At 39.3% G+C, this 14,611-nt stretch overlaps 1 protein-coding gene across 1 annotated transcript in view; it reads left to right on the forward strand.

Annotated features, from left to right (window-relative positions):
- Nucleotides 1–1,883: 1,883 nt before the first annotated feature.
- The window catches only part of LOC143217518 (uncharacterized), a 52,276-nt gene continuing 39,548 nt past the window's right edge, over nt 1,884–14,611 (forward strand). Inside the window, exons 1-5 of the mRNA XM_076441903.1 lie at nt 1,884–2,191; nt 8,882–9,001; nt 9,413–9,530; nt 10,046–10,310; nt 10,379–10,486. Of these exons, the coding sequence (XP_076298018.1) occupies nt 2,048–2,191; nt 8,882–9,001; nt 9,413–9,530; nt 10,046–10,310; nt 10,379–10,486 (755 nt within the window). The 5' untranslated portion in view covers nt 1,884–2,047. The remainder of the gene's footprint in view (nt 2,192–8,881; nt 9,002–9,412; nt 9,531–10,045; nt 10,311–10,378; nt 10,487–14,611) is intronic.

Below are 14,611 nucleotides of genomic sequence, written 5' to 3' on the forward strand. Positions count from 1 at the left end.
TATAGGGAAAAAATTAAATGCAGATTTGGAATCAGCGCAAAAAACTCTATAAGAAGGACCCAACAGTATATTGAAATCAAATTTGGTATTGGACAGTGTAATCTATAGCTAGTAAATTCTGAATTTGTGACCAACGAGACAGTTTTTGGTGAATAGGTAATATCCACTTTAAATCATGAAATAATAATCCATTACCTTCTTGAAAAACTTGTGTTTTAAGTACCAAGAAATCAGACATATCACTACATACAAATATGCAAAACTATCTTTTCGAATTTGTTGTTTCAATACTACAACGGTTTGAAATTACAAGCTTTTCTTCACAATTGCTTTATGCTTGCTTAAGGAATCGCTAATTAAATCAAGATCAATAAATTCTCTAACCAAACTTTTATGGTTTTAAATAATTCTTTCTCTGCGCTCTACTGAACTGGGAGAGATGTTGCCTTAGCCTTTAGGTCTTTCCTCGATACCTGGTTAGTAAAAGTATGAGCTAGTGTTGGTATAAATTGCACACCCGCACGTAGTTTATAAGCATCCGGAAATTTATTCTCCACAAACAATATCAATTCCTCCGCGGTCACCTGAAAATTACAATAAGCTCTTATGTTCAACTTGTGAATTTCTTTTACGGTACCTCCAGGATTGTTTCAAATAATTACGCGGCATCATTACACTGCTTGGAGACCGTAGTGGAGTGGGTAGGCAAGGGAGAATTTTCGTGGAGAATCTCAGGGATAAATATCGCGACTTTAGTGTAATTACTAATTAGTAATAGTGAAACTTTCAATAACGTCGTATGTCATTTCCATAAGAGATAAGTTAGGTAAGAATACCTGCACAATGGAAAATTGTTTTTATAAATTAAACGTGATGTAAGAAAAATAACAGCATGTAAACTTCAGAAAAACTCTAATTTCCTTACCGGTATATGCGGAGGTATTTCATCTTCAACGACGCGAGCGTGTCAACTTTTTATAGGAAATGTCATTGTAATTTCTAATATAGAACACATTCGAAATAACTTGTCACTTTAGTTGAAAAGGTCCTATGAATAATTAACCCTTAGCACTTGAGTGGTAACTCGGAGTCGGCGCTAAAGATTACTATGTATATCATTTTTCAAAATATTGTTTAGATTATTAAGTATGTTGATATCTAATCAATTACTAAACTATTTAAGTATTGTATGAGGTATTATATCAATTTTATATTCACACTAAATCTACTACGAGGGGACAAATGACCCATTTTAGATTTTTTATTTGATAATTATTGAAATTGTAAAGGTGTTTTCATGGGTATTTATTGAATATATTTTTTGACTCTAGTATATACATACTATAGTAAAACTCGTACAAAATATATAATAAATAAATTTAATATTGTTATTTTTATAATACGTATTATGTATATATTTCCTTATTATACTTCATTTAACTATAATAATACTTATTATATCTCAACTCTGTCTTTGCAAGTTGCTTCCCGGAATCGGTAAACGTTTTCAAATTATTCGACGGTATTTACTAGACACGTGTATACAGGGTGTTTCGTACTTTTCCGGCAAGATTGTAGGAGCATGATCTACAACTTAAAATACGAAAAAAATGTTATATGAAGTTTAATTATAAACGCTTTGTACAATATTACAGGGAAATATTGAATGTAGCCTGAATACATAGTGAATAATACGGAAGGTCGATTGTGTTTACTTTGCCTGTAAATACTTAAGAGATATTTCTTGATCAGAAATCTGCCGTACTCAGGCTACATTTAATATTTGCCTATAATATTGTAATAAAGCGTTTATAATCAAACTTCATGTAACATTTTTTTCGTATTTTCACTTGTAGATCATGCTCCTACAATCTTGCCGGAAAAGTAAAAAACACCCTGTAGATGTTCGCCAGCGTTTACTACATAAAATTACCTCTTGGTAAAATTTACGGTATATCGGAAATTATAGGTTGGAATTTTAAAGAGAGACCGCGATTCCATCTTTGGAGTGGGGTGACAACAGTTGTGTTCCACCGGCCGTTCATGAATGGATGTCTTCAAGACTAGGTATTTCAAGTATTGCCGGATGCAGCTGTTGTTCGTCGGTATGTGGCCGTACCAAAACAAGTTAGCTGCAATGTCCATAAACATATGTCTAATGGTACTGGCAGCAGTTTTTATAAATGCCGAGGTAAAATTCAAGTTCATAGGAATATGTAGTGATAAACGCATTGGAAGATTCAATAATGTACTCTTTGTCAGTTGTAATAACTGAATTTGTTGCAAGAAGGAATACATAAACATATCCGTTTTCATTAATAATCAGTCGTTCACATCGAATCGTAACTACAATATCTGTGTCTTACAGTATTTTTAAAGAATAGAGGTAACGTAAAATGTGATCTTTTAGAATTAGTTTGAACAGATATACAGTAAATCCTGATTTACTGTCCAACAGCTGTGTTCTGCACGGAGAGTGACCGTATAGGGACACTAGCTTTTTATGACTGCGTCTACCGCGCCGAGACTTCAATAGAGAACCAAACATAGACAAACACAGAATGAAATACGGATCGCGTGGCCGAAGCGTGTCGCCGTAGCCGGCACAGTTCAAAGAATGTCGCATACGCTGTTCTTCGTTGCATTTGAAACTTTCATCGTTGATTGAACCACTAAATACAGTTGACATTATATCGTGTTTGGTCTTGTTTTAATCAGAAAAATGCCGGAAATAAGTTGGTAAATGTCCCATAAAAAAGTAATGAAAATTAAGAAGTTTGAACATTCAATTAATGGTATCAATGTAATAGTATTCACACTGATATACTCGAGCCGGGATCAATCATCGCCGCCGCGCGGCGCGGCGCACAGTGGGGTATTTGGCCCGAAAAAGTGGAAAAAATTCGATTTCTAAATTTTTGCGTATGGCATAAAATTTTTGCTGTTCGTTGTAGTTAAAGGTCTGAAGAATAAGGCTGCAATATTATTTTTTCTATTTGTACACCCGTGAAGTAGTAAACTTTATCGAAAGTCGAGAGATTTTAAGGCGCGCTGGGCGTTCTTAAACAGTCTCTAAGACAGCGTCTGTTCATTGGCGATTTTCAAGTGTTTGGAGGAAAATTCTGTAAATTCTTGTATTACAAAAGTTGTTTAGGTAGGTATACAGAGCACTTTCGCATAGATTTTATTTTGTTATCATCTAGATTAGTATAGTTATTAATATTTGAATATTACCAATCATTCTGTAAACTTTTTAAAAATTACAAAACTTTATTGACAATTTTGTTATAGTATAAAGCGATATTGAGTGCTCTTTTTGGTGTCATTACATTCGGTAAAGATTTGTGATTATAAGCCAACAAAGTTTGATTCCGGATATGTCCGGATTCAAATTTTATAGCTAATTTAGTATTAAGCGTTTAGCAGCGTTTCGCGTACGCCTGCATGTTCGGCTACGCTTGGCCTCAAATGAAGAAGAAATATTATCCGAGGTAGAAATTTCTGATGTGTTTTCGGATGAAAATTAATGGTAATAATTTTAAAATGTTCTTATAATATATATGTATATACCGGGTGAGTCATTCAAAGTGAAACAGACGTATATCTTCGAAATTAAGCATTTTGGTTAAAAAATGTTTCTGACGAAAGTTGTATGGTTTCGAGGGGGCCATAAAATGGCGTCATTGATTTGACCTTGGATAGTCGTTTGAAAATCACGCGAAGGTCATCTTCAATTTCTTAAATAGAAAACCCTATTTTTTATTGCATATTCTTCTAGCTTGTTTTCAGATCTTTCCAAAACGCTATAATAAAATATTTTTTTCTTAAATACTTTTCAAGTTACAATAGTGCAAATATTCCACTATCGCCTCGCTTTTTCAGGGGTTCTCGATAATCTGAGGAAAAAATGTTTCGAACAAAAGAGGAACAGTATTCAGTCGTCTACAAATTTCAATATAAAAAAGTTAAAAAAAAATTTTTTTTTTCAATTGAGGTAAATTTGATTTTTCAAATACTAAAATGTATATTGGATTTCATAATGTTGTAGCTGATCTTAAGGCGAATCCAACGATATATAATATTATAACCTTGAGCCTATAAATAACGCTACAATAGTTTTTTCCACTTTTTCAGGCCAAATACCCCACTGTGCGGCGCACAGTGGTCCAAATCGAGAAATCCAGTGACTTTTTGTTATAACTTTTGTACCATAAGCGATATCGGGATGAAATTTGCACTAAAATTCATTAAAAAAATAGTCAATTTGAACTAAAGAAAAATTAATATTTTTAAAATTTTTTAAACAATAATTTTTAATTAATTTTCATTGATATTTTTCACTAAAAAAAAATTGTTTAAATATAATCTTCCAAACTATTTTTTCTTTCTAAGTGTGTATTTTATATTTATGTTTCACACATGAAATGTTTAATGAATTGGGAAAAATGTAAATTTGAGGAGTCGGGTAAGGTAAAAACGTCACGTAACTGTGTCAAAAGATATTTTTTATAATAATTGATAATATTTGCAATATTGTATACAGGGTGTCCCAAAATTCGTGAAAATCCCGAAAGGGGGTGGTTCCTGAGACCATTCTAAGAGACATTTTCCTTTGCACCAATGTCAACTGCGGCTTTGTTTAGGAGGTATTAACGAAAAACACGGACCAATCAGAGCGCGCCCTGGCCCGGCGCGCCACGCCGCGCCGGCAAGCGAGTGTCGGTGGTACGCCGCGACATCGCAACGAACAAGAGTTTCTCGATAATGTGAATCCTCTCCGATTTCGATGAGCTTTGGATACGTTGTCCAGACCATGATTCTGAACAACATTTCTCTTTAGACTTTTTGGCGATCGGCTTTAGTTTACGAGATAATCGTAAAAAAAGAGAAGAAGCAGAAACTGATTGAATTAAAAACTCACGTATTCAGCCGTAAATCCATTTGCTGCTTCGAAATGTGTGTCACTGGGTCACTCGGTGACGAACTGCACAGATGTCTTCAGGTACACGGCAGTACCGAAAGCCAAGGGACGTACGGCCAGGTCGACGAACTGCACAGCCGGTGGTAGAAGGCCTAAGGGATGCGCGGTCAAGTCGACGATCCAGAATTTAATTTTCACTTTCGAATCGATAAATAATTCGTATGTTTATTTTACACAGATGCCTTGAAATTTTTCCACACTCACAATCACTGTTCACATTTGCCAACACATAGTTATGCACTAATAATAATTGCCATATCCCTTGTACTGCTGCACAAATCACAACAATCAGGTAATGCAATCACTAGACTGCGGATTTCATGCATTTGCAGCAAACATGAGTAGGTGCATTTTAATACAGTAGAGAGATTAAAATAATTTCAAAACACCAATGTATTATTTTCAAATTCTTAAAATGATCACAGTAAGAATCAAATATCTGTCTGGCTCCTGTCCCTTGTAATAGCGGCAGCCAACATTCATTTTGCATAAAGATTCGCAGTCTAGTGATTAGTTTAAATATCACAGTCAAAAAAACAGCTAATACATAGCAACCGTTAGCTTTGAATTTACAAGTCTTTGGAGATGTTCTCTCTACCGCGGCTCGAACGACACTGATTTTCCGCAAGATTTTTCTAAAGAATTTAGGAAGGGCATTTAGAGTGTCGAAATTCGAAATGCACGCTGTAGCACGAGAACGACGGGACGGTTGGACGAAAAACAGGATACGGAAAGGACCGCTTTAAGACTTATGGCAATCACATGTTTAGGTTTTCCTGTAGATTGGTACGCAGAGTCGATGGGTAACCGTTCGAAAACGTCGTCTGTCCTTCTTTTAGAAAGTTTCTTAAGGAAGGTATAGGACAATAGGGATGCTACGCTGACCTGACATTTTTACCCCTTGCTGGGTAAAAGGACGGATGACGTTTTCGAACAGTTACCCATCGACTCTGCGTACCAACCTGCAGGAAAAACTAAACATGTGTTTGCCACAAAGCTTACAGCGGTCCTTCTCGCATTCTGTTTTTCGTCTAACCGTCCCGTCGTTCTCGTGCTACAGCGTGCATTTCGAATTTCGACACTCTAAATGCCCTTCCTAAATTCTTTAGAAAAATCTTGAGGAAAATCAGTGTCGTTCGAGCCGCGGTAGAGAGAACATCTCCAAAGACTTGTCAATTCAAAACTAACGGTTGCTATTAGCTGTGTTTTTGATATTGATATTTAAACTAATCACTAGACTGCGGATCTTTATGCAAAATTAATGTTGGCTGCCGCTATTACAAGGGACAGGAGCCAGACAGATATTTGATTCGCACTGTGATCATTTTAAGAAGTTGAAAATAATACTATGGTGCTTTGAAATTGTTTTAATCTCTCTACTGTATTAAAATGCACCTACTCGTGTTTGCTACAAATGCATGAAATCCGCAGTCTAGTGATTGCATTACCTGATTGTTGTGATTTGTGCAGCAGTACAAGGGATATGGCAATTATTATTAGTGCATAACTATGTGTTGACAAATGTGACCAGTGATTGTGAGTGTGAAATAAACATACGAATTATTTATCGATTCGAAAGTGAAAGTTAAATTCTGGATCCTCGACTTGACCGCGCATCCCTTAGGCCTTCTACCACCGGCTGTGCAGCTCGTCGACCTGGCCGTACGTCCCTTGGCTTTCGGTACTGCCGTGTACCTGAAGACATCTGTGCAGTTCGTCACCGAGTGACCCAGTGACACACATTTCGAAGCAGCAAATGGATTTACGGCTGAATACGTGAGTTTTTAATTCAATCAGTTTCTGCTTCTTCTCTTTTTTTACGATTATCTCGTAAACTAAAGCCGATCGCCAAAAAGTCTAAAGAGAAATGTTGTTCAGAATCATGGTCTGGACAACGTATCCAAAGCTCATCGAAATCGGAGAGGAGATAGTTCAGATAGTACATCGATCGATTTACAATTACAAGTTACTTATTTCGTAAACTAAAGCCGATCGCCAAAAAGTCTAAGGAGAAATGTTGTTCAGAATCATGGTCTTGACAACATATCCAAAGCTCATCAAAATCGGAGAGGGTTCACATTATCGAGAAACTCTTGTTCGTTGCGATGTCGCGGCGTACCACCGACACTCGCTTGCCGGCGCGGCGTGGCGCGCCGGGCCAGGGCGCGCTCTGATTGGTCCGTGTTTTTCGTTAATAACTCCTAAACAAAGCCGCAGTTGACATTGGTGCAAAGGAAAATGTCTCTTAGAATGGTCTCAGGAACCACCCCCTTTCGGGATTTTCACGAATTTTGGGACACCCTTATAATATAAAATAATTTAGTAACATTTTTGTAAATCTTTTGTGATAAAAATGTGATAACAATGATGGTTTTATAATATTATAATAATAACATGACATATAAAAAAATAATATTTGTTTATACTTTGTCAGTCTTCATTCTCAAATGGTTTTGTCTAGCATTATTTTTTATAGTCCATCCATTTCAAAGCCTGCCTCTTCTATTAGTTAATTATTAATAATTCAGCTTCTGGTAAGTAATACAAAATAAATAATATCTAAACTACACAGAAGAAAATGTCAAATTTGGAAAACAACATACGTAAGAAATTTTTTAGTCATTTGTACTTACCAAAGAGAATATTAAAATTATATATTATATGGATGTAAAATTAAATAGTCCAAAAGAGTACAAAAAACACTAAATAATATAACTAAAATTTAAATCGCACACAATAAAAACACTAATAAAACTTAAGTTTAGTTTATAAAGTAAATTAAAACACCACGAATTATTAACACAAAACATAAAGTGATTAAAACGAAATAAAAATCAACAGCGGAAAAATGCTCTGAGAAGTCTCACTGTGGCAGCTCGAATGGTTCTGTCTAAACTAAATGCAGACAGAAAGTCGAAGACTCATTTGAAGCCTTATCTGCACCATAGCATAAACATTTCAAGTCCATTTCTAATCCAAACAGTTCGATGAAAAGAACTCTGTATCGCTTTGGAAGTTTGGTCGGAGAATACAAGTGTAGTCCGTAAAACGTAAGGGGACGCGACGCGACGTAACATTGTCAGTTTTAAACTGCTATAATTTGAAAAGGCGGAAGAGTGCGGAAATGATTTTTATACCATCATATAGAGGAAGGTGTACTGAAAATAGTCCAATTTGTTAGAAACTGGGACTTCCCGGGACTTTAAAGATATCCCTTACCGATTATAAAAAATTTTTTTAATTTTCTCCATTTAGTCCAGCATTAACTTTTAATACATTGTGCAGACTAATTAATAATGTAAGATACGATTTCTTATCGCAAAAATCTGCTCTTTAAATTAAAAAAAAAGCGCGAGAAAATATTAAATAGGAACGTCAGGGCATCGCATCAAAGTGAAGCAATTTTTCTCGTGAAAAATACTCTTCTGAAAATGTCCAACTTTCAACATTTATTACAACTATAATATTTAATAAATTGTACTAATTTCTCCATTCCCGAGGTCTATGGACATTTGGGAAGCAATGTTCATTGATCAGGTATCGATACAAGAAAGTTCATTTTCGAGCCAAAAGTCACTGGATTTCTCGATTTGGACCACTGTGCGGCGTGGCGTTGGTCGGCAGTGGAGTGGGTAGGCACTGGTCATTGATCGCACTGGTCAGTGAACGCACAGGCGACCCTGGACAGTAAATGAGGATTTATTGTATTCGGAAGAATGCTGCAGTTGTATGAAAAGATTAATGGTCACTACACGATTAAGTATTCTGCGAATGTAAAAAGATCCATGATTGATTCACAACCAGTAAATGCGATTGTGGCTTTTATGGATTAAAGACAATTAAGCCCACATTTAGTAATGTAGATTGATGAAATCGTTATTGTTAATTTACTGTGAACAGATTCAACGCATCATCAAAACAAGGAACCAACTTCGACTATTTATAGAGCCCATACCTTATCTTCTGACAGCATGTGGGATTGGCATAAAATATTTAACCATCTGGATCCGTTCCGGAACTGTAAATTTATTTCACTTCTACATATAGTACAGTCAATCCTCCTGTAACACGGTTAATTTGTTCCGTGGTGTACCGCAACCGTGTTGAGCGAAACTTATATGCGGAGAGTATCGTCTTACAAAAGGATTGTTGTAATTTTTGCACCGTGTTATAGGAGGGTTGGATATACATTAGGATGGTTCTTATTTACTCTTGACGAAAATTCTTTTAAAAATTTCTTTTACGTCACCCCCAGGATTGTTCCAAAATTTTATTTAATTATTTGGAACAATCCCGGGGTGCCATAAAAGAAATTCAAAACTCGAAAGTAAGAGCTGCCCTAGTGTACTTTCTTGAAAATTTTAATCTCAATAGCAACTTGGATGCTTTACCGATTTATTTGTACCTAATTTTGTTACACCTATTTTTCAGATGAGGAAAACGATGAATAGAATACAATGCGATTGGCATAACGCGGCACTAAACAACGAGGATCACATTCTTAAAGCTAACGCCGAAGAGGGATGGAGATTTTGTAAGCTGTACATACGTAAGCAAACAATTATGCTTGGAACCGGAGGTAGATGGGTTTGGGGGGAAATTCGTAGGTAGTTAAACCCCATATTCAAACATTCGCCGTTTTATAACGAGATAGAGGAATGAAGACAGAGAAGCAAGGGGGAAGGGAGAGGGAAAAAAATCCGACCGTTTCACTCTACGTTCAGAATACAGCAATGTCGCGTTATTTTGCAAACGGTTGTGTTCTGGACAGTGGGAAAGAAACAAGAAAGAAATAAGAGTTCGGAAAAAAGAAAATTTACCTTCACCTCACCTTGGAGTGTGCATCGGGAAAAGTATTTACAAGTCCCACCGCATGATGTACCCCTCGGTACAGAACAACTTTTATCTGAAACATTTTTACGTATAATCAATATTTTTGGAGATATTCGTCTGTAACGTTTTATAATTTCCACACTGTATATACATATAAAAACTGATGAAAGGATTTTCTTTCTGTCGAGTTTAATAACAGCTGAGATGAGGTTGTGCTTTCATTTGTTTCAGTAACTCTTTACGTGTACGCGTTTGGCTTATTAATCTTTCAAATCGTACCAAAGGCCTTGAACATGTCGATATCAAATAACTCGATTATAAATCATTTCGAACAGCATGTTCGAGATGAATTTTTTCTTGACCAGGATAAATATTATGCACTTATTCTATCATATTTGACTGTGTCATTCATTCTTACGGTTGTTGCGTCTATGGCCATGACTGTGCAGTGGATTGTGATCATTAATCACGCATGCGGAATGTTCGCTATCTTTGGGTCAGTATTCAGGTGTAAAACTACCTGTTATGCATTAAAATAGCCCGCTTGAACCGATTTTTCCGTAGATATCGTTTGGAGCACGTGTTCAATGTCAGTTTGAGAAAACGTGACAGAAAAGACAGTGTAAAAGAAATTCTCGTTCAGACGGTCGAGTATCATAAAGAGATAATTAAGTGAGTATGTCTCATTAGTATGTTGGCGTTCTAATAGTTGTAAACAAAGTAAACAAATATCCCTAGTAGCATTTATGGTTGGCGTTTTGTTGGGCCTACGTTGGCGGTATGCGTTGGGCAACCACAGGCAACCGTTAGAAATGTCGCTCTTTTTTTGCAGTTGGGCCAACAGTCAGGGCCAACGTTGGGCCAACGTTCAGGCAACATTGCGCCAACGTCGGGCCAACGGTAATACCCAACGTAGGGCCAATGATCGCGCACACGTAGGGCCAACAATCATACCCAACGTAGGGCCTAAATTACTATAATATGAAAAGCCAACAAAAAGATTCTTTCTATAGGATCAATTAATTATATACATATACATATACATACACACACATATATATATTGTAACGTTGCCCGTATTCGACCGGCTTGTTGACCGGTGGAAACGGTCAACCCCGAGAATTTACAGCCGCTGAGGACGGGCCGTGCGCGGCCGCGTGGACACGGTCCTCTCGGGACAAAGGTAATTGGCGAGGAGAGTCGAATAGAACGCTAAATATTGTTCGGGCGCCAGGTACTCGGGAGTACCGCACTAAGGAACGCTAAAGTCTCGTGTTCGAGGACGTCGAACCAGTGATGATATATTCGTGGGCCGTGGGCCGTTCCCCTGAGTCGCTGATCAATCTCGCGACAGTCCGTCGAAACTGCGCCGAACATCTGCGTTCCGCGAATTCCCGTCTCCGGTGAGATGTGCATTGTGCCGTCGTACCGTACTGTTCTAGAATCGCGAAATCTCGACTAACGCGCTCCGCGATCGAAGATCCATCGCAAAAGTGTACTAGGAGCGCGGGCTCCCGGGTTGCGGCCACGTGGCCGCCCACCTGTAATTTACCATTTGACACCGAATAAATTCATTCGAGCCCTAACCGTTTCGAGTTTATTTCCGACCTGTGAGATCCGTCCTGCCGCGAGGGCTGTCCCCGTTATTCCCTGTGTCCGAACTCCTGGCCGTTCGTGCCGTCGAATTTTCTTCATGATCGCGAGAAGAGTCGAAGCTCGTGTTCGACGCAGTGATGGTATATTCGTGGGCCCTTCCCCTGAGTCGCTGGTTTCCCCTTCCCTGACGTACCGTCGCATCCGTGTCGACCGCGCATGCGTACCTCTACTCTGCTGTGTGACTACCTGCTCGACTGATCGACGCTGACGCGTTCCTTCGGTTTTCACTGGTTTTCACGTTACCGAAGTTTCGAAAGCATGAGGCGAAAAGTCGGAATCTGGAGACGGCGCGTATTTGAATCCCGGCACAGCGCGGCGCGACGCGGCGCACATTTTGCTATAACTTTTGATCTAAAAGAGATATCGAAGAGAAATTTGGACTAAATTTTTTTTGAGAAATCGGGTTTAATGATATAAAGAGAATAATATATATTTTGTATTTTTTAAATAATGTTTTCGTCGATTCTTAAGGTATAGCCGGATAAGATGGTCAAAAGTATCCATCCAAATTGATTTTTAGTCGCGTCATGTTCAACAGAAAATTATGAAAAAATTAATGAATATTTCACCTAATAGCATACGCGACTGAGATTTTTTTCAAAATTTTTGGTTGCAAAATCGATTTTTAAATAACTCGGAGAACATAAAAATGCCGATTTTATGTAAAAGTCTTCAGTTGACCACATTTATATTATTACGTTAGTTGTGTCTCATCCTGATTATTAATGTGTTTATTTTTTCCGATTTAGTAATGTAGGCTAAATACCGAACTTATCCTTTTCCGACGCGGCTCCTAGAGGAAGACTTCCGACTAATCGAAGGGGGAGACTGTTCGCGAAGGCTCAAAGCGTTTCCGAGAGTACGCGAGCACCAAAGAACGAGGCCAAAGGCCTCGGCAATCACCAATGGTTCGAGGACGATACGCACTCGTCTCGTCCTCGCACTAAATATTGAGCCAACACGAAATACGACCAAGGATCACTTCGTCGACTTACCGTGCTGTAATCAGCTAGCCGGATTTCTACAATGTGGCCGGAACTCTTGGCCTTCGCTCGGGAATCGTACTCGAACAACGTCGCGAAGAACCACCCGCGACGCGTACTACGTTCAGTTCGACGGAACACGGAAAGTATCTCAAGCGAAAATGCGGAAGCACGACCAATCTGCTCGATAACCAGCGCGACAGTGATCCTGCGTCGCATCGACGGAGCGCTTCGATTTTCGATCTCCCCACTCCTTTCGTCTTGCCGAAATTTCCTATGGGCGCACCCGCAACGCGACTACGCAAGTTGCAGGATCGACCTATCAGAACAGGTCGTTGGACCCACGACCTTTCAAATCACCAATGGCCGATCGTCGAAGACGATCGGCGAGGATTAATCCTCTCAGGCGCTCCTCGGCACCACCCTTGCCTGGGCCGACTGTAGGCGGGTGAGACGCCGGCTGGACCACCAAAATGCCGATGATATGCAATTGCAGCCCCATTGTCCTAGCACGTCGTCTTCGAGTTTACGGGCTCGTGTGCAGCGGTGCCTTTTGCCACTTCTGCGGATCCGGATTGGTTTTGGTTGGCGGCCAATATTTCGTCGTCGGGTGATCCTTTGATGCGGGGCGCCGTGTCGGTATTTGTCGCTTCCTAGGCACGCTCCTGAGAGTAACCGCTCTCGGGGCGTGCAACAGATGGCATTAGAAGCGATCTTCGATTTTGATCTCTTCCTTAAGGAGTGTTCAAAGTTGCGGGTGGTTCTTGCATTCACTAACGGTCGGTCCGGTCCACTCCCGATACGGTTCTTTTCCCGTTTATTAAACAGAGAAGTGACGTTGCAGGCTTGCAACGTCACAACTCCCCCCCCCCTTAAAATTGGACCGGACCAACCGGTAGAAGTCGACTTCGTGACTCCCCGGCTCGCGATTTCTGAACAGTCCCCTCGGAAGTGCAACCTTTACATTACGAGCCTTCACCGACATAAACACGAATAACTCACACTCAATCCTTACCTTGTTTTTCCCCTTTTGACGAAACACGAAGTTACACTGCACCTCGGACGAGAGTTACCTATATCTACTCTACGGGGGGGAAGGTTCTCTACTAGTCCTGCTAAATAAATGTCTCATAGGCTCTGGATACGAAACTATATTTGTTTTTATTACTTTTCCCGGATTTACAAACAACGGAAACTTTTCTTATTCACGGGACTACACCTTCTCTGGACTACCCTTGTGCAACCAAATTGGGCAGCGGTCCAGTACATTGGAACTGAATGTTGAAAAAAAAACGGAACTAAATATTGAAAAACCAGAACTATAAGAGTGAATGGGACGGAAGTTACGTCCCATCTAACCGGCGGAATTTATAACCCGTGCCGCTGGAGTCATTCTTTGTATGGCCTAGGCGGGGCCCCGATCTTGGCCCTATACTCGGAATTCATCTTACGCCAGTACTCGGCGCAGTGATGCCAGAATCGGGGACGCGAGGACGCTTCCCCTCCAGCACAGGTTCCCCCTCTCTGACGGACCGTCCTCGCCGTAGCTTCTGCTGCGCACTTGCTACACACGAACGTACTTTTACTCTGCCCGTGTGAGTGCATGCTCGATTGCCCGCGCGCTACACACAAGCGTACCTCTACAATGTCCGTGTGACTACGTCGGCGACGCGTTCCTTCGATTTTCACCAATTTTCATGTTGCCGAAGTTTCGGAAGCACGAGTCGGAAAGTCGGGATCTGGAGACGGCGCGCATTTGAATCCCGGGACGGCGCGGCGCGGCGCGGTGCACATTTTGCTATAACTTTTGATCTAAAAAAGATATCGAAGCGAAATTAGGACTACATTTTTTTTTTAAAAAACCGGGTTTAATGGTTCATCCTAAAATATGTTTTGTATTTCTTAAAAAATTTTTCTCGTTGATCTTTAAAGTTAAGGTAGTCCAGAAGGCCCCCAACACAAATTGATTTTTAGTCGAACCATGCTCAATAAACAATTACGAAAAAATTTATAAATATTCCACTTAATAGCACACATGATTGAGATTTTTTTCAGATTATGCAGACATGTTTAAAAAAATTGAAAATCTCGAAACATTCGAAGAAAATGCATATTTCGTATTGAACTTTTCGAGATACCAGAGATATTTCAATATACA

Source organism: Lasioglossum baleicum, chromosome 17 (assembly GCF_051020765.1).
Source record: "Lasioglossum baleicum chromosome 17, iyLasBale1, whole genome shotgun sequence".
Classification (NCBI taxonomy): domain Eukaryota; kingdom Metazoa; phylum Arthropoda; class Insecta; order Hymenoptera; family Halictidae; genus Lasioglossum; species Lasioglossum baleicum.